Source organism: Dasypus novemcinctus, chromosome 12, assembly GCF_030445035.2.
Source record: "Dasypus novemcinctus isolate mDasNov1 chromosome 12, mDasNov1.1.hap2, whole genome shotgun sequence".
In the NCBI taxonomy this organism is placed as follows: domain Eukaryota; kingdom Metazoa; phylum Chordata; class Mammalia; order Cingulata; family Dasypodidae; genus Dasypus; species Dasypus novemcinctus.
Window position 1 is genome coordinate 59150898 of NC_080684.1, and position 19178 is coordinate 59170075.

General features: G+C 37.5%; 1 protein-coding gene across 2 annotated transcripts in view; it reads left to right on the plus strand.

Moving 5' to 3' along the window:
* ZDHHC17 (zinc finger DHHC-type palmitoyltransferase 17) overlaps nucleotides 1–19178 on the plus strand; it is a 224584-nt gene that overhangs the window by 88691 nt on the left and 116715 nt on the right. For both annotated transcript variants that reach the window (XM_058308461.1, XM_058308462.2), the window contains exon 2: nucleotides 16441–16544. In XM_058308461.1, the coding sequence (XP_058164444.1) occupies nucleotides 16441–16544 (104 nt within the window). The remainder of the gene's footprint in view (nucleotides 1–16440; nucleotides 16545–19178) is intronic.

The window sequence follows — 19178 nt, forward strand, 5'->3', positions numbered from 1 at the left end:
GTTTCTAGGAATTTGTCCATTTCCTCTAGATTGTCATTTTTGTTGGAATATAGTTTTTCAAAATATCCTCTTATGATAGTCTTTATTTCTGTGGGGTCAGTGGTGATATCGCCTTTCTCATTTCTTATTTTGTGTATTTGCATCTTCTCTCTTTTTTTCTTTGTTAGTGTTGCTAAAGGTTTGTCAATTTTGTTGATCTTCTCAAAAAACCAGCTCTTGGTCTTGTTTATCTGTTCAAGTGCTTTCTTATTTTCTATTTCATTTAGTTCTGCTCTTATCTTTGTTATTTCCTTCCTTCTTCTTCCTGTTGGGTTACTTTGTTGTTGTTTTTCTAATTCCTTCAAATGTGCAGTTAGTTCTTCAATTTTTGCTCTTTCTTCTTTTTTGATATATGAATTTATGGCTATAAACTTCCCTCTCAGTACTGCTTTTGCTGCATCCCATAAATTTTGGTATGTTGTGTTATCATTATCATTTGTTTCAAGGTAGTCTTTGATTTCTTTTGAGATTTCCTCTTTGACCCACTGTTTTTCTAAGAGTGTGCTGTTTAATTTCCAAATCGTGGTGTGAAATCTGGGCTTCTGTCCCTTGCAAATCTCCAGCTTGACTCCACTGTGGTCAGAGATAATGTTTTGTATGATTTCAATCTTTCTGAATTCGTTCAGCCTTTCTTTGTGGCCTAGCATATGATCTATCTTGGAGAATGATCCATGTGCGCTTGAGAAAAATGTATATCCTGCTGTGTTTGGGTGTAGCGATCTATATATGTCTATTAGATCGAGCTCCTCTAATATACTATTCAGATGTTTTGTTTCTTTGGTGATTCTCTTTTGAGATGTTCTGTCCAGAGTTGATAGTGGTGTATTAAAATCCCCCACTATAATTGTAGATGTATCTATTCTTTCACTTAGTTTTTCCAGCATTTGCCTGACGTATTTAGAGGCACCCTTGTTAGGGGCATAGATATTTATGATTGTTCGATCTTCTTGACAGATTTTCCCTTTCACTAAAATGTAGTATCCTTCTTTGTCTCTCACAATTGTTTCACATTTAAAGTCTATTTTGTCTGATATTAATATAGCTACTCCTGCCTTTTTTTGGTTATTGTTAGCTTGTATGATTGTTTTCCAGCCATTCACTTTCAATCTCCATGCGTCTCTGGGTCTAAGATGTGTCTCTTGTAGACAGCATATGGATGGGTCATATTTCCTTATCCAATGTCCCAGTCTGAATCTTTTGATAGGTGAGTTTAATCCATTGACATTCAGTGTTATTACTATCAAGGAATTATTTGTGTTAGCCATATTTTGATTGGATTTGTGTTTGTCATATTTTGTTTGTTTATTTTTTTTGTCTATTTTTGTTGTTGTTGTTGGTCTTATACTCTCCTCCAACTTTACCTTTCCTGTTTTTTCCTTTCTTCCTGCAGAACTCCCTTTAGAATTTCTTGAAGGGGAGGTTTCTTGTTGGTATACTCTTTCAGTTTCTGTTTGTCTGTGAATATTTTGAACTCTCCATCATGTTTGAATGCTAGTTTAGCTGGATAGAGTATTCTTGGTTGGAAGTTTTTTTCCTTTAGTACCTTGACTATATCATACCACTGTCTTCTTGCCTACATGGTTTCCGAAGAGAAATCAGCACTTAATCTAATTGAGCTTCCCTTGTATGTGATGGTTTTCTTTTCTCTTGCTGCTTTTAGGATTTTCTCTTTGTCTTGAGCCTTGGATAATTTGATAAGTATATGTCTTGGGGTGGGCCTGTTGGGGTTTATGACTTGTGGAGTGCGCTGTGCTTCTTGGATATGTACCTCTGTCTCTTTCAGTAGGTTTGGGAAGTTTTCAGCCATTATTTCCTGCAACACTCCTTCTGACCCCTTTCCCTTCTCTTCACCTTCTGGAATGCCTATAATACGTTTGTTTGAGCGTTTTGCATTGTCATTCAGGTCCCTAAATCCTAATTGGATTTTTTCTATCTTCTTATTGACCCCTTCTACTATCTGTTTGATTTCTGATGTACTGTCTTCCACATCACTAATTCTCTGCTCTGTCTCTTCTAGTCTGCTGATATTTCCTGCAAGTGTATTTTTGATTTCTTGAACTGTGGTGTTCATTCCCATCATATCTGTTATGTTTTTGCGTATGTCTGCAATTTCCCCTCCAAGTGATGTCTTCATGTTGTTAACCTCTTTCATTACTGCATCAAATTTGTCGGTGATAAATGTTCTGAGTTCTTTCATTGCTTGTGCCAAGTTTTGCTCCCCTTCGTGATTATTGGTTTGTTGATTGGATTCAGTCATGTTTTCCTGGTTATTGGTTTGGTTTGTAGATTTTTGTTGCTTTCTGGTCATCTCTTTATTTTGACGAATTTAATCAGTTCCTTAGCTTCTTTGTCTGCTTTTGGAGGTTAATTAGTTGTTATTTTTGCATAGGTGTTATATCTTCTCTTTGTCACTTTTTTCTTCTTATTCTAGTTACTTGTTGTTGGTTAAGTTCACTTTAGAGGAAAGTATTAGTGTTGGGGAAAGGCAATTGTGTAAGCAAGGGAAAAGTGTAAAGTAGTATTGGTAATGTATGTTAACAAAGCAAGAATATGAGATCTGGGAGGATGGAGGTTAGATTTATGTAGATTGTGTAGAGTTATAGCTGTAGGTAGAGTACCTTTTATGAAGTAGATGACTGAATATGGGCGAAATATGGTATGAACTACAAAGCTATTGTTTTCATGAGAGAGGGAAAAAGAAAAGAAAGGTAATAATTTCAAGAGTGGATAACAGACAGAAAACAGAACAAAGGTATTAGAAATTAAGAGTTAGACACTTTGTGGATCAAAGAACGGGAGGTAGGGGGTGGAATATAGGAGAGACAGTAGATGATAGTGGATATCAAGATGTAGGGGAAGGGGGATAGTGTAGGTAGCCTAAATCAGTTCACACAGAAATGAGGCAGTGGAGGATGGGAAAACCCAGCAAATGTGAGGTGTTCCCTGTAGCACCTATTGTGTACTTGAATTAAAATAAAATAAGTGGATAATGAGGGACAAGAGGGAAAGAGAAAACCGGGAAAGAAAAGAAAAAAAAAACTAATTATAATAAAGAAAAAAAGAAAGACAAGAAGAAAGGAAGAAAGAAAACGAGGATAGGCAAACGGTGGGGAACAGATAGGGGGAAGAGAGATACAGGTATACACGTGTCACAATTGCAACACTATGTAAAACAACAACCAAAAAAACCCCCCAAATAACTGTATAAAAAAAAAAAAGGACTTTGGGGGACACGCTAGGAGAAAAGACTAGGGGATAATGCAATATTAGCAATCAGGGCGTCAAAAAGAGTAAAAAATAAGATAAAGTGAAAATAAAAACAAAACAATATGAACCAATAAAGATAAAATGCAAACGTTAAGGTCCAGGGCACTCATGGACCCCAGGTAGACCCCAGGGCGTGATGGATTCAGGGGTGGAAAGTCTGAGACACTGAAGACTCAAGAGGTGTGAGTCTGGGGTGTGGACCGCCAGAGTCCAGGGGACCCAGACCTGGCAACCTCAAATCTGGTCCACAGAAAGCTTAGGAGCCCCGCAGTGCAACACAGCCCTCAGGGATCCCGTAGCTGGGTGCCAGCCCCGTGGGGGAAGCCAGATCCGCGAATTCTATATTGAATGTCTGATCCCTGAAATTCACCTACTCCTCAGGGTTTCAACCTTTGGACAGCTCCCTCCCTGTGCTCCCACACAACGGCCACTTGAAGGCGCCTCTACACCACGGCCAGTTCAATGACCCAGATCCCAAGCCCCGCCGGGTGGGGTGGGCTTCAGCTGGAAACTCCGAAAACAGACTCTAAGATCTGAAATCCCAAACTTCGCAAAATATTCCCCAATCAGCTTCCAGACGTGTCCTCCTCCCTCACTGCACCCTACAACAGTCTCCCAATTGTGTCCCCTTATTGCCCCAAATCCAATTCCATTGCAGATCGGCCGCCGGACCTGTGGGGATGGGGCTCCTGGCGGAAGCGCAACCCCCCCGTCCGGCGACCAAAACGTCCCCCGCTTCACAACAAAGCACCGTCTGTCTCCCCGAATCGATCTACAAAGGAGTCTTGTCCCAACAATCCCTCACCAACCAGCCCAGTATCGGCGAATTTCTCAGCACCGCAAAGCCTTCAGAAAAAGGAAAAAAAAAAACAAAAACCCCTGGCCGCCGCGGCTCCGGAGCTTCAGGAGCGCCCACTACCGCGGCTCCGCCCACCCAAGGAGGGAACTTCCCGAGCCCAGCTGGGACCTCCGTTTATATATTATAGACGTATCCTCTCTGTTACCTTCCCACCGAATTGACGTCCAGACACCTTCCAACCAGCAAAAATCCCCCGCAAAGGCATTCTTGAAAGGGAAATTTGCAGCACTAAGCACCTATATTAAAAAAGAGGAAAGAGCTAAGCACAAAGATTTAACTGACCAACTTGAGAAACTAGAAAAAGAACAAATCAATCCGAAAGCAAGTAGATGGAAAGAAACAATAAAGAGTAGAGCAGAAATAAATGAAATTGCAAACAAAAAACAATAGAGAAAATCAACAGAGCCAAAAGCTGGTTCTTTGAAAAGATCTATGAAATTGACAAACCCTAACTAGACTAACAAAAAAAGAGAGAAGATGCTAATAAATATAATCAGAAATGAAAGGGAGGAAGTTACAACTGACCCCACAGAAATAAAAGAATCATAAGAGGATATTATGAGACACTGTATGCCAACAAACTAAACAACCTGGGTGAAATGGGCAAATTCCTAGAAATTCACAACCAACCTCCACTGATGCTGTAAGAGATATAAGAGCTTAACCAAACACATTTAAGGAGATTGAATTCATCATCAAAAATCTCCCAGCAAAGCAAAGTCCAGGATGAGATAGCTTCACAGGTGAATTCTACCAAGCATTTTGAAAAGAATTATCAATCCTGTTTAAACTCTTCTAAAACATTGAAGATGAGTGAGAATTACCCAACACATTTTATGAAGCCAACATCACCCTAATACCAAAGCCAGATAAAGATATTACAAGAAAAGAAAATTACTGATCAGTTTCTCAAATGAACATAGGTGCGAAAATTTTCAACAAAATACAATTGAAAATACAAACAAAGTCAAATGTAACAGCATATCAAATGATTTATACATCACTACCAAGTGAGATTTATTCATGGTATGCAAGGCTGGTTCAACATAAAATCAATCAACGTAATACACCACATTAACAAATTGAAGGATAAAAACACATAATCATCTCAATCGATGCAGAAAAGGCATTCGACAAAATCTAGCCTCCTTATTTGATAAAAACACTTCAAAGGATGCGAATAGAAGGAAAATTCCTAATCTGATAAAAGGCATATATGAAAACCCCACAGCTACTATCATACTCAATGGGGAATAGTTGAAAGCTTTCCCTCTAAAATTGGGAACAAGACAAGGATGCTAAGTGTCACCATTGTTATTCAATGTTGTACTAGAAGTTCTAGCTAGGGTAATTAGACAAGAAAATTGCAATCTGAGGAGGAAATCAGGAAAAATTCCATTCTCAATAGCAACAGAAGGACTAAAATACCTAGGAATTAACTTAGCTGAAGAAGTACATAACCTATATGCAGAAAGTTACAAAATAAAGCTAAAAGAACTTAAAAAAGATGGAATCTCCATTGATTGGAAGAATAAATATCATGAAGATGTCAGTGTTACCCAAACTGATTTATGCAATACCAATCAAAATCCTAACAGCTTAATTTACAGAATTAGTAAAGGCAATTACCAGATTCAGTTGGAAGGGAAAGTGCACCTGAATAGCCAAAAGCATTCTAATAAAGAAGAGTGACATGGGAGGAATTTCACTGCTTGACCTGGAAACATATTATGAAGCTACAGTGGTCAAAACAGCATGATACTGGCATAAAGATAGACACATTGATCAGTGGACTAGAATTGAGAATGCAGAAATGAACCCTCAACTATACAGTCAACTGGTTTGTGACAAACCTAGCAAGTCTATGTTAACGGGACTTAACAGTCTCTTCAACCAATGGTGCTGGGACAACTGTATATCTATAACCAAAAAAAAAAAAAAAGAAAGAGGACCCCTATCTCACTCCTTATACAAGAATCGACTCAAAATGAATCAAAGATCTAAGTATAAAACCCAGACCCATAAAACTACTCTAGGGTAACATCTTCAAGACCTTGTAGTAGGTGGTGATTTCTTGGACCTTACACCCAAAGCACATGCAATAAAAGAAAAAAATATATAAAATGGGACCTCCTCAAAATTAAAGTGTTTTACCTTGAAGGACTTTGCCTAAAGGGTGAAAAGGCAGCCATCTACATGGGAGAAAATATTTGGAAATCACATATCTTATAAGGGTTTAATAGCCAGGATATTAAAGAGATATTACAACTCAAAAATAAAAAGACATATGACCCAATTAAAAAATGGGCAAAAGACTTGAATAGACATTTTTCCAAAGAATAAATACAAATGGAAAAAAAAAAAACACATGAAGAAATGATCAACATCACTATTGATTAGGGAAATGCAAATCAGAACTACAGTGAGGAGTCGGATGTGGCTTAGGTGATTGGGCTCCCGTCTTACCATATGGGAGGCCCTGGGTTTGATTCCCAGGGCATCTTGGTGAAAGCAAGCTGGTCCACGCTGCCACAGAGGTCTGACTGCCTGTGCCGTCATGGATGTCTGAGACCAAACAGTGAGCTCAAACAACAAGAGGAGTTTGGAAATAAATAAATGAACTTATTTAAAATAAATAAATCTTTAAAAAAAACTACAATGAGATATCATTTCACATCTATCAGAATAGCCACTATTAAAAAGAAAGAGAACTACAAGAGTTGGAGAGGATGTGGAGAGATAGGAACATTTATTCACTGTTGGTGGGAATGCGAATGGTATACCCACTATGGAGGACTGTTTGGCAATTGCTCAAGAAGTTGAATGTAGAGTTGCCACGTGACCCTGCAATACTACTACTGCGTATATACATAGAAGAACTGAGCAGTGACACGAACAGACATCTGCACACTGATGTTAGAGAAATTATTCACAATTGCCAAAAGTTGTAATCTACTCAGGTGTCCATTAACTGATGAATGGATAAACTGTGGTGTATACACATGTCGGAATATTATGCAGCTGTAAGAAGAAATGAAGTTGTAAAGCATATGACAACATGGATGAACCTGGAGGGCATTATGTTGAGCAGAGCAAGCTGGATACAAAAGGACGAATAATATATGATTGAATTACCATGAAACAAATATTTTGTTTCATATTGAATCATATTGTATGATTCAAAAAAAAATTTGTAGGTAACCAATACATTTAATTGAGAAAAGTATGTTTTTATTCAACTGTGTTTTCTTTTTAGTTTTTAATTGTTTATATTTTCAATTATTAAATGTAAAAAATAAAGTTTAAAAAAAATCTAATAAGAACAAAGGCCTTTATATCAGTATGCCAAAAGATAGTGTTTAATGGTCTCCTGAAATCCCCATCCCCTCAGTAGACCCTGTCTGGGAACATATGAAAATCTGTTTCCCCAGTGTAACATAATTATACTCAGTTATAAATCTCCTAATTATGATTCTTCTATTACTTTTATCTAACCTGTAATTTTCAATTTACCTGTTTTTTTGTTTTGTTTTTTAAAGATTTATTTATTTCTCTCCCCTTCCCCGCCTCCCCCACCCCAGTTGTCTGTTCTCTGTGTCCATTTGCTGTGTGTTCTTTTGTCCACGTCTGTTGTTGACAGCAGCACAGGAATGAATCTGTCTCTTTTTGTTATGTCATCTTGTTGCGTCAGCTCTCCGTGTGTGCAGCACCCTTCCTGGGCAGGCTGCACTTTCTTTCACGCTGGGTGGCTCTCCTTTCGGGGTGCACTCCTTCCACGCGGGGCTCCCCTACGCAGGGGGCACTCCTGTGTGGCAGGGCATTCCTTGCGCGCATCAGCACTGCACGTGGGCCAGCTCCACATGGGTCAAGGAGGCCCGGGTTTTGAACCACAGATCTCCCATGTGGTAGACAGATGCCCTATCCACTGAGCCAGGTCCCCTTCCCCAATTTACCTGTTAAGTATATTCCTTAGAGACTTAAAGTCTTCAGATTGTTCATATACCAGTTGAGCCCTGAAACCCAGCAGATGCACAGCCAAATCCTACTCGTTCCACTTCCTAGGGTTCACCCTGAATAGCTAACAAAACAATGAGGATGAACCAGCCCCACTCCAAAAGCAAGGAATATCTCCAACTGCAAGCAAAATAATTCCATTCTGCTGCCCAATAATATCTATGTCTCTTTTCAGCCTGAAGCATTCAGAGTGGACATGGTCCCAAACCTTCAAGATTGAGTAATGAACAAAAATGGGGGTGTGGTTGTGTGTGTATATAATCACTGACTAAAGCAGAATTATTGTACTGTAGTTATTGTCTTGTGTTAACTGAGCATCTTGTAATATTGATATAAAAAATAGATCTTATAAATTTAAAAAAGTGTTTACTCTTCCATATATATGAACATCTAATTCAAATATATTAAACAGATAAATTTCAGAACTCACAATAAAACAGCCGAAGATTAACAGGGAGTTCTCAAGAGATAAAGTAGAATAGGAAAATATATTTAAAGTTGAAAATGAAAGTATTACTTACTCTATTTGAATTAGGGGAGAATTAAAAAATAATAGTATGAGTATGAGAAATGATTAATCATATATTGCCAGTGGTATCATGAATCTTTATTTTTAATATTAATTTAATTTGGTAGGTACTGGGAATTGAATCTGGGACCTCATACATGCAAAGTAGGTGCTCAAGCACTGCTACTATAAATCTTTTTGCAAAACAATTTACATATTGAAGAACCATAAAAGTATTCATATCCTAAAATCCATCTCCAGGAAATTTATCCTAGTTACAAAAGAAAAAAAAATTTCAAAAATGGATTTAAGTAAGTAAATTTTAGTAGTAAGGAAAAATCTGTTCATTTATTCCTTACTTCATTTAAGGAAACCAATAATTGCCAGGCTGTGTGCTAGGCACTGGGACTACACACATGAATAGGGGATGGTCCTTGCCCTGTTATAGCTTACAGTCTCATAGTGAAGGCAGTTAGACATGGGATATTATATGAAGATAAAGAAGAGGAATGCCCCCAAAATAACATCAGAATTTAGTTAGGTAATGTAAAAATAACCTATTATGTTCAGCAACTGGGAAATGTACTAGGACATTTTAGTGTGTTGACTTATTTAAATATTTTGTAGTAGTTAAATCTGTATTGGCATGAGGAAATGAAAAGGAGGAATATAAAATATATGAACATTATAAATGTTGAGGCAAATAAAGATTGTATAGCAGAATCAAAAGAATTTTGCAAAATAAGGTTAAAATTAAAAAACATTTCCTTCTTACAACCAATCCCCAGCCTAATCATGAGAAAAAAAAATCAACATACAAATCTTGGTTTAGGGGCATTCTACAGAATATCTGACCATTTCTCCTCAAAAGTTTTGAAGTTCTCAAAACAAGGAAAATCTTAGAAACCATCACAGCCATGAGGAGCCTAGGAACACATGATAACTAAAGGTTATGTGGTATCCTGGATGAAATCCTGGAACAGAAAAAGGACATGATGTAAAAACTAAGGAAATCTCAATAAAGCATAGACTTCAGTAATAATTCACATTTTTAATATATAACTAAAACTGTTCTAAAAATAAAGTTTATTTAGAGAAAGTTATGAGGGGGAGAAATACATGTATATAAGCATTGCTTAAATATTTATAAAATGTCTTTGGAAAGGAAAAAAATGTATGCCAAGTTCACATGTATCGCTAGAAGGAAACGCAGTGTAAACCAGTTGTTTAAAAAAAGTTAGAAGTCAATAAACATTTTCCTACTCTAAAACTTTCCTTTATTGTCTTCATGTCAAACTTTCTTGTTGGAAGGAAGGTTAATTTGATAATTTAGTTGGAGGTGATGGTGGGTAGTACAGCATTAAGAGAACCTGTGTGTGAAGTTGGATTCTATTTATTAGAACAAGCAATCATATTAGCCAGGGATGGAGACCACAGTAGAATGCATATTTTATAAGGAGACTGTTGTTTACTGAAAAACTTAATTTGTAGATTCTCCTTATATATCCCCAATTACCCAAGTTATTTTTGTTCAATCTTAAACAGTGCATAAGGATTGTTTTGATTGTAGTGCCATCTGCTGGCACTATTAATAAATTACATCTTTAAAGAAAGTTATTTAAAAAATTTTTTGTCTACTGGTTCTCCTTGTCATTGTTCATTTGGTTTTATATATATATATGTATTATACCTGTACTTTCTTTTCTTTATATGTAATCAATATTCTTTTTTTAAACAAATTCTTATAGTATTCCTAGACTTTAATTACTACCTTGGATGTTCCTACCTAAATTCCTTCTCAAAACTTGTATCCTGTTTGTATTGCTTCTGACAAAATATCCTTATTTTGTAAACTTAACTTGGTGTGAAAGAGTTTGTGCCTTTTTCCTTGTTTTTGTTTTAAGAAATTCTAACATTTGGTTCAGAGCTCTTAGCTAAGACTTAGAAGTAAATCAAATACACATCAAAATCTTTTTTCCTTACCTCTCTTCTTGTCAGCAACCATTTTATAGTGCTCTAATTTCATCTTATACATTTAATGGGATTAAGTTTAAGCAGTTCATAATTATGTAACTAAGTATATTAAACTCCTTTTTATCTTAAGATTTATTTTATTTTTCTCCCCTTCCCCCCCATTGTGTGCTCTCTGTGTCCATTTGCTGTGTGTTCTTCTGTGTCAGCTTGCATTCTTGTCATGCAACACCAGGAAACTGTGTCGCTATTGTTTTGGTTGTTGCGTCATCTTGCTGCGTCAGCTCTCCGTGTGTGTGGTGCTACTCCTGGGCAGGCTGCACTTCTTTTGCACAAGGTGGCTCTCCTTGTGGGGCACACTCCTTGCGCATGGGGCACCCCTACGCGGGGGAAACTCCTGTGTGGCAGGGTGCTCCTTGCATGCGGCAGTACAGCACGTGGACCAGTAGGCCCTGGGTATTGAACCCTGGACCCTCCATGTGGTGGGTGAATGCTCTGTCAGTTGAGCCACAACCGCTTCCCTAAACATCTTGGTTTAGAATCAAACTTATTATAATGATACCTGACAGTGGACATTTACACACATTGCAAGTCACAAGCATATGGTTAAGCCCTTCTGGCTTGTTAGTTCTCCTGTGTATGTGGATTTTGCACCAAAGACTTCCTTCCTTCCTCCTTCTCTCTCTCCCTCCCTCCCTCCCACCAGGGCTGTGGATTGAATCTAGGATCTTGACTGTGGGAAGCCAGTGCTCAACCACTGAGCCACATCAGCTTCCAAAAATATTTTAAAAATTGCTTTCTCTCCCTTCACTGCCACCTCCCCACCCCACTTTTCTTAAGGAGCTGCTGGGGATTGAACCCAGGGGATTGAAGCTGGCACTCAACCACTGAGCTGCATTGGCTTACCCCCCACTCCCGCTCTTTTTTAATGAATGTAAACTAAAAATGTAATAAACCTAGCATTTTTAGTTAACTAGATTGCACACAGACAGTTGGTAAATAAATTATTTGGGTGTATGATTCCACCAGGGCAGGTGAATAAACATGAATTATGCTATCTATCATCTTGGCTTATAACTCAGCATTGCCCTAAACCTGCTAAATAGGTTTGAGTCATCTTGATTTCTCTTAGGAACACTCAAATAGCAGCTGAGCTTCTCCCAGATATTCTCATTCCTGTCTGTGTCTTCAGCAGCAGGTTATTAAATTTGGGGATACTTTCCTTCCATTTCTTTTCAACTACCAGAAGTCAGTGCTGGTTGGCTGCTAACTGATCAGGGTAGTGGTTGCTGAAGGTTGGGGTGGCTGTGGCAATTTCTTAAAATTAGCCTGTAATTAAGTTTGCCACATCAATTGATTCTTCCTTTTATGAAAGATTTTTCTGTAGCATGTGGTGCTGTTTGATACCATTTTATTCACAGTAGAACTTCAGTTTTCTGAAACCCTGTCACTGTTTTATCACCTAAGTTGATGTAATATTCTAAATCCATCAACGGCATTTCATATTGTTCACAGCAACATCACCAATAGACTCCATCTCAAACCACTTTCTTTGTCATCCATAAGGAGCAACTCCTCATCCATTCAAGTTTTATCATGAGATTGCAGCAATTCAGTCACATCTTCAGGCTCCACTTCTAATTCTAGTTCTCTTCCTATTTCTACCACATCTGCAGTTCCTTCCTCCACTGAAATCTTAAACTCTTCAAAGTCATCCAAGAGGGTGGGAATCAGCTCATTCCAAACTCCTGTGAATGTTGATATTTTGACTTCCTCCTGTGAATTATGAATGTTCTTTACAACATATAGAATGATAAATATTTCCCAGGAGGTTTTCAATTGATTATGCTCAGATCTATCAGAGGAATCACTATCTATGGCAGCTATAGTCTTATGAAATGTATTTCTTCAGTAAAAATCTTGACCTTTTAAATTACTCCTTGATCCATGGGCCACAGAGTGGATGTTGTGTTACCAGGCATGAAAACAAGATTAATCTAGTTGTACATCTCCATCAGAGCACTGTCAATGACCAGTGATATTTTTAAAGGAATCTTTTTTTCTGAGCAGTAGAGGTGAAGAGTCAGCTTAAAATCTTCAGTAAACCATCATGTAAACAGATGAGCTGTCATCTAGGCATTTAGAGAGCAGAGGTAGAGCAGATTTAGCATAATTCTTAGGGCCCTAGGATTTTCAGAATGGTAAACAATCATTGGCTTCAACTTCAAGTCACCAGCTGCATTAGTCCCTAACAAGAGAGTCAGTCTGTCCTTTGAAACCAAACAATTGACTTCATCTCTGTAGCTATGAAAGTGCCGAGTGGCATCTTTTTCCTGGAGAAGGCTGTTTTGTCTACCTTGAAAATATGTTGTTTAGTGTAGCCACCTTCATCAATTATCTTAACTGGCTCTGCTGGATAATTTGCTGTAGCTTCTATATCAGCATTTGCTGTGTTACATGCCCCCTTTTTTGGTTTGTTTTCATTTTTTAAATCTTTTTTCATAAAGATACATAGATCACACACAATGTTATATTTCCCACCCCCACTCCTCCCACATCAACAACCTTTTTCATCAGTTTGGCACATTCATTGCATTTGATGAGTACATTTTGGAGCACTGCTACACAGCATGGATTATAGTCTGAAATACTGTGAGAAATACCAAAATGTGACACAGAGACACGAAGCAAGCATATTGCTGTTGGAAAAATGGTACTGATAGACTTGCTTGTTGCAGGGTTTCCATAGATGTTCAATTTGTTAAAAAACTCAATATTGGGAAGAGTAATAAAGGGAAATTCAATAAAACAAGGTATACCTGTATTTACCTTGTTGACTATGGCTTAGACAGAAGAGTAGTAGACTTTCAGTTCAATAGTCTCTCAGTCAAGGACTTTTTCACTTGGATAGACTGCTTCGAATGCAATTACAGCATCCTTGAAAGTTACAGTGACCTATGTATGCTTTAAAAATAGTATTCCTGGGAAGCGGATGTGGTTCAAGTGCTAGGGCCTCCACCTACTATATGGGAGGACCCAGGTTTGATACTGGGGCTTCCTGTGTAAAAGAAGAAGAGAAAGCGTTCCTGTATGGCAAACCAGTGCTCATGTGGTGAGCCGAGTGCCCACGTGGCAAGCTGAGTGCCCACATGGTAAGCCAAGTGCCTACGCAGTGAGCTGAGTGCCTTCACGGTGACCTGAGTGCCCACATGAGTGCCTGTGTGGCAAGCCGAGTGCCCACATGCGTGCCCACTGGCGAGCCAAGTGCCTGCGTGGTGAGGCAGTACCTGCACAAGTGAGTCACGCAGCAAGATGATGACACAACAAAAAAGAGAGACAAAGGAGAGAGTCAAGGTGAACCATAGCAGAGACCAGGCACTGAGGTGATGCAATTGACAGGGAACCTCTCTCCACATCAGAGGTCCCCAGGATCAAATCCCCATGAATCCTAGAGGAGAAAGATGAGAAGAGAAAGACAAAAAGAGAAAGAGATACAGAATATCACAATGAATGGACACAGCAAAAACAGCAGGGGAGGGGAAGGGTACAGGAAGAAAAAAAAAAGTATATTTAAAAAAAATAGTTTTCCTTTTTTTAAAGATTTATTTATTCATTTATTTCTTTCCCCGGGCTCCCTCCATTGTCTGCTCTCTGTGCCCATTTGCTATGTATTCTTCTGTGTCTGCTTGTATTCTCATTAGGCAGCTCCGGGAACTGATCCTGGGACCTTCCAGAGTGGAAGAGAGGCGATCATTCTCTTGCGCCACCTCAGCTCCCTGGTCTGCTGCATCTCTTATTTCTCCTCTTTGTCTCTTTTTGTTGTGTCATCTTGCTGCATCCACTCTCTGTGTGGGCCAGCAGTCCTGTGTGGGGCAGCACTCCTGCGTTTACTCCACGCAGGCCCACGCTCCACATGGGCCAGCTTGCCACACGGGCCAGCTTGCTGTCACCAGGAGGCCCTGGGCATCGAACTCTGGACCTCCTATATGGTAGATTGGAGCCCAGTTGCTCGAGCCACATCTGCCTCCCAGTATTCCTTTTCATGGAGGCAAAATGAATTAAATTGCTTCTAGGTTTTCATTAAAACCAAGGAAAATATTACAAGATCTTAAAGTTTCACTAAATATTTTTATATTTAAAGTGTACCTAATATATAATAGCAAATGTATATATCTTAATTTTATAATCTATATACATTTATAATTTCTAATTATTTACATGACTACATTGTTTTTTACTTTATGTTTTAAAGTACATTTATTATTCCCGGGCTTACTGATAGTGGTGACAAACACAGCCTGCAAATATATTGGTATTTGTTACCTTTATAGGGTACTATTGGTTAGAAGAAATTAACCAGTTCCAATCTGTTTAAAAGTGAGAAAAATAAATTAAGTTCTATATTATTTTTATTATTATTTTGTAATAAAACAGGTTGGAGATTTGCTTAGTATTAAACACTCTTGTACCTCTTAGTATGTTACTAACTTATTTACTCTAGAGTTATTCTAGAGATATATTTAAATTCACTTTTTTAAAAATCAGAATTCATTTAGTAAAAAGTAAAAAACAAAAAAGTATAGGTGAGGCAAAATGAATACTGGTATAAGTTTAATTTATTCAGAAAGTAAGCAATTTCCAGTAACATTTGGGAGATCACTTTTGGTGATGTCTGATAAAATGGACTGTGGAGAAACTGAGTTTATACAGTAAGATCTATGTGAACTTAAAATTGCATGAGAGCATTACAACATTAAACTTTAAAAAAGGATATGTTTTTATCTTTTGAAAACTCTTTATGTGTAAAATATACTTGTACTGAGTAGAAAGAAAAGCAATTTACCTTAGCAGATTTACAAATTGAAATAGTTTTAAAAGTTATATTTTATTATAACTTTTAAAAAATCTTATACTGTCTTTATCTGGATTTTAACTTAATATTGGAAAGATCTTGCTTTTAATGTTTTCATTTATATTTTCTTTTAAACTATGACCAGGGTTTTCTTCTTCAGATAGTTAACTGTCCAGTAAAGTCAAAATTGAAAGTTTAAAAATTATTTGCCCCATGATAGTCAATTAGAATCCCAAAAGTATTTTGAAAGAAGCAAATTTTATATTTTAAATAGAACTATGTATACAGAAATACACATTGAATGGATGTAATATTCTATGAAACTTTTCTTTAATTCTACTTCCAAATGAAATAGTTTCTTTAAGGGTATAGATATTTTTAGAACTATTTAAGTAGATGTACATTTGATCAGAGTTGCCCCATTATCCCATATGTACCTGTACTTAATTACCTTTCAGCCTGAAAGACTTTAAGAAAAGATTATTCCTGAGAGTAATGATTTTAGAAGCATGATATCCATGGGTTCCTTCCTTTAGGACCGTACAGTTTATTTGGGAAATAAGACAGTACATATGATCAACATTTTGAAATAGCTCTTTAGAGTTAAGGTTATGCTAGAATAATACAAAGAATCCTTTGAGAATAGAGCTGATTTGATGAATTAAGAGTTCTCTGCAGCTAAAGATGAATTGTAGTCACTAATTTGTTACTAATTTGTAGTCTTAAAGCTTCTATTTTGAGAGCTTGTACTGGGGGTAGTTCTATTAATACTTGAATTAGTTTTTTCTATAACTTCTGAGTAATGTAAAACTTATTTCAATAATGAACATTCTTCAAACAGCCCAAAAGTACTAGTATAAATATTTAAATAAGGTATTTTCTGGATGTCTTTTCTCGAGTATTTTCTCAATGTGATTTTCTCTTTACCAGGAAATCAAACCCCAAAGCCATTATAACCATGGATATGGTGAACCTCTTGGACGGAAAACTCATATCGATGATTACAGCACATGGGACATAGTCAAGGCTACACAGTAAGGTTTTTGTTGTAGTTGTCTTTTTTTTTTTTTTACATCAGTTCATTCTGTGAAATAGTTGAGGCTTTTTGACTAGGGTTGCCAAATTTAGGGGAAAACAAAAACAAAACAGGACATCCAGTTAAATTTGAATTTCAGATAAATAAAAATTTTTAGTATAAGTATGTCTTACATATTTCATGGTAATCCTGTTTTTGACACTTTTATGCTTTGTGAAATCTAACTTTGACTATCTTTTCATATATTTGAATTGAGCTATCCATTTTAGTCTTACCACTTACCTACGATTTTAACTCTTCTAAGATTTAAAATACTCTGAATACAAATAAATAGATAGTTTATCTAAAAATAATTGTTGTTATTTTGCTCTCTAATATATACACTATCATTTTCCGCTTCCTTCTTTTTCTCCTAAGTCTTTACTATTTTCCTTTTTCTCTCCCTTTTTTCCTTCAGTGCAGTTTATGTTCTGGGTCTGCAGTTGGAAGCAGTAATTGCTTGCTTTAACTGGATTGGTGAGGGGTAGGTCAGAGAGGGAGATGGTGAAAGAACAAATTAGATGGAAGGAAAATGGCTTGAAGAGGAAGACCACAGAAGCTAAGATCTGGAATGAAGACATCTCCTTGGGTCAAGAGAGGGACTCCACTATGTGTGTGGAGAGAATGAGTTTCCCCCAGCACTTGAAGAGGGTGGATGGTCCAGCCTGCTGTTCAGGGAGAGTTTTGCTGTCCCAGGCTACAGAGAGGGTGAAGCACTTTTCCCAAATGTTGGGGGAGTGAGATTGACACTCCATTGCTCTGAGAGGGGTGGGCCTATTCCCAATAGATTAGGGAAAGCCAGGTCTCCAACTCACTGTTCTGAGAGTGTTGGGCCTATGCGCCAAAGATTAGGGAGAATGTTGCCTCCACCTTAATGTACTAAGGGGGTTGAGACTGTTCCTCAGAGATTGGAGAAAGTGTAACCATCACACCAGTGTTCTTTGAGAGTCATGTCTGGAGCTCAGTCACAACCTGGATTCTTGATGAGGGTGAACCCAAGGAAATGGCCATTGGGCAATCCTGTGGAATCATGAGGCTCCAAGGAGAAAAAGCCATCATTTAAGGAATGATGCTCAGACTTTGAAATCTAATGGAGTGTGCCCTGCAGGAACTGTAGGGAACCAGTGATACATGTTTTCCTCCCAAATTCTCCTTATGGTAACTCAAATGTTTGTCCAATATCTGTCCCTTTGTATATTGGAAGCAAATAAATTGATTTGTAGGTTTCACAGGTCTATAGCTAGAGGGAACTTTGTCCCATGAAAAATTGTATTTCTGTAAATAACTGTGATGTGATTTTAACTTAGCATTGCTAACTAAAAGGATTTAAGATTTTTGAACATTGTAATGTCTTTTTGGAATTTAGAAGGTGGAGTTTGGCAGTTTGAGATTATTCACAAATTCTAAAAAGAAAGATTATGTTTGTAAACTGGTCTGTTCCTCTGGGTGTAATCCCTTTTGATTGTTTTAGATTCAGCTGAGATGTCTTTGATTAAATTATGTAAGATTACAGTAATTTTATATTTAAATTTCTGTAAAACCACCAAATTGTCTTCCACAGTGGCTGCACCATTTATTCCCACCAACAGTACACGAGTGCTCCTATTTCTCCACATCCTCTGGAACACTTTTACTTTTTGTATTTTTTTAAAATTTAATAATAATACTTTTAATTTTCGTTGCCAATACCATGCAATGGATGACTCAAATAGTGGGAATTTATTGTCTTATGATTTTTAGGCTAGAAGTCCAAAATCAAGTTGTCATCAAGGTGATGCTTTTTCCCAGAAGACTGTGGAGTTCTGTCTTTCGCTGACAATCGTTTTTCCTTGGCTTTTCTATTACATGACAATGCACATGGTGGCCTTCTCTTTCAGGTTCCATAGACTTTCAGTTTCTGGCTGCACCCTCTGGGGCTTTCTGACTGTCTGTGACCTTCCCTAAAAGGCCTTCAGTAATAGGACTAAGACCCATCTTGGACCACACCTTACCTGAAGTAACCCCATCCAAAGTCCTGTCACGAGGGTTTACCTCCACAGAAAAGGATTAAAATTTAAGGACTTGTTTTTCTGGGGTATATAGTTCCAAACCACCACATTAGCCATTCTAGGGGATGTAAAATAGTATCAGTACAAATTATGAAAGAATGTCATCAAAATTTTAATCCTAACTGAAGTCCATATCTTACGTTTGGTATATTTTCCCCCAACCCACCCTATTATTACTTTGCTAAAGTGTATTTTTATTTCAGAAGTTGTGAAATTACAAAGCAATCATACTCATGTGCAGAATTCCCATACAATACCACTCCAGCGCATCATACTATAGTGGAATATTTGTATCAGTATGTGAGATACCATCATCAGACTATTCTTATCAACCATGGTCCATAGCATATGTTTGGCACTTTTCCATACTTCTCTGATTATAAACACAGTACATCTTTTGGCAGAGATGCAGGAATATTAGTATTGCTGTTAACCACAGTCCATAAGTCACTCCAATTGTGTTTTTCCCATGCTTCTCCACATTCCCACCACCCTGCAATATTGACGTACATCTGTTCTAGCTCACAAAAGAAACTCTTGCATCT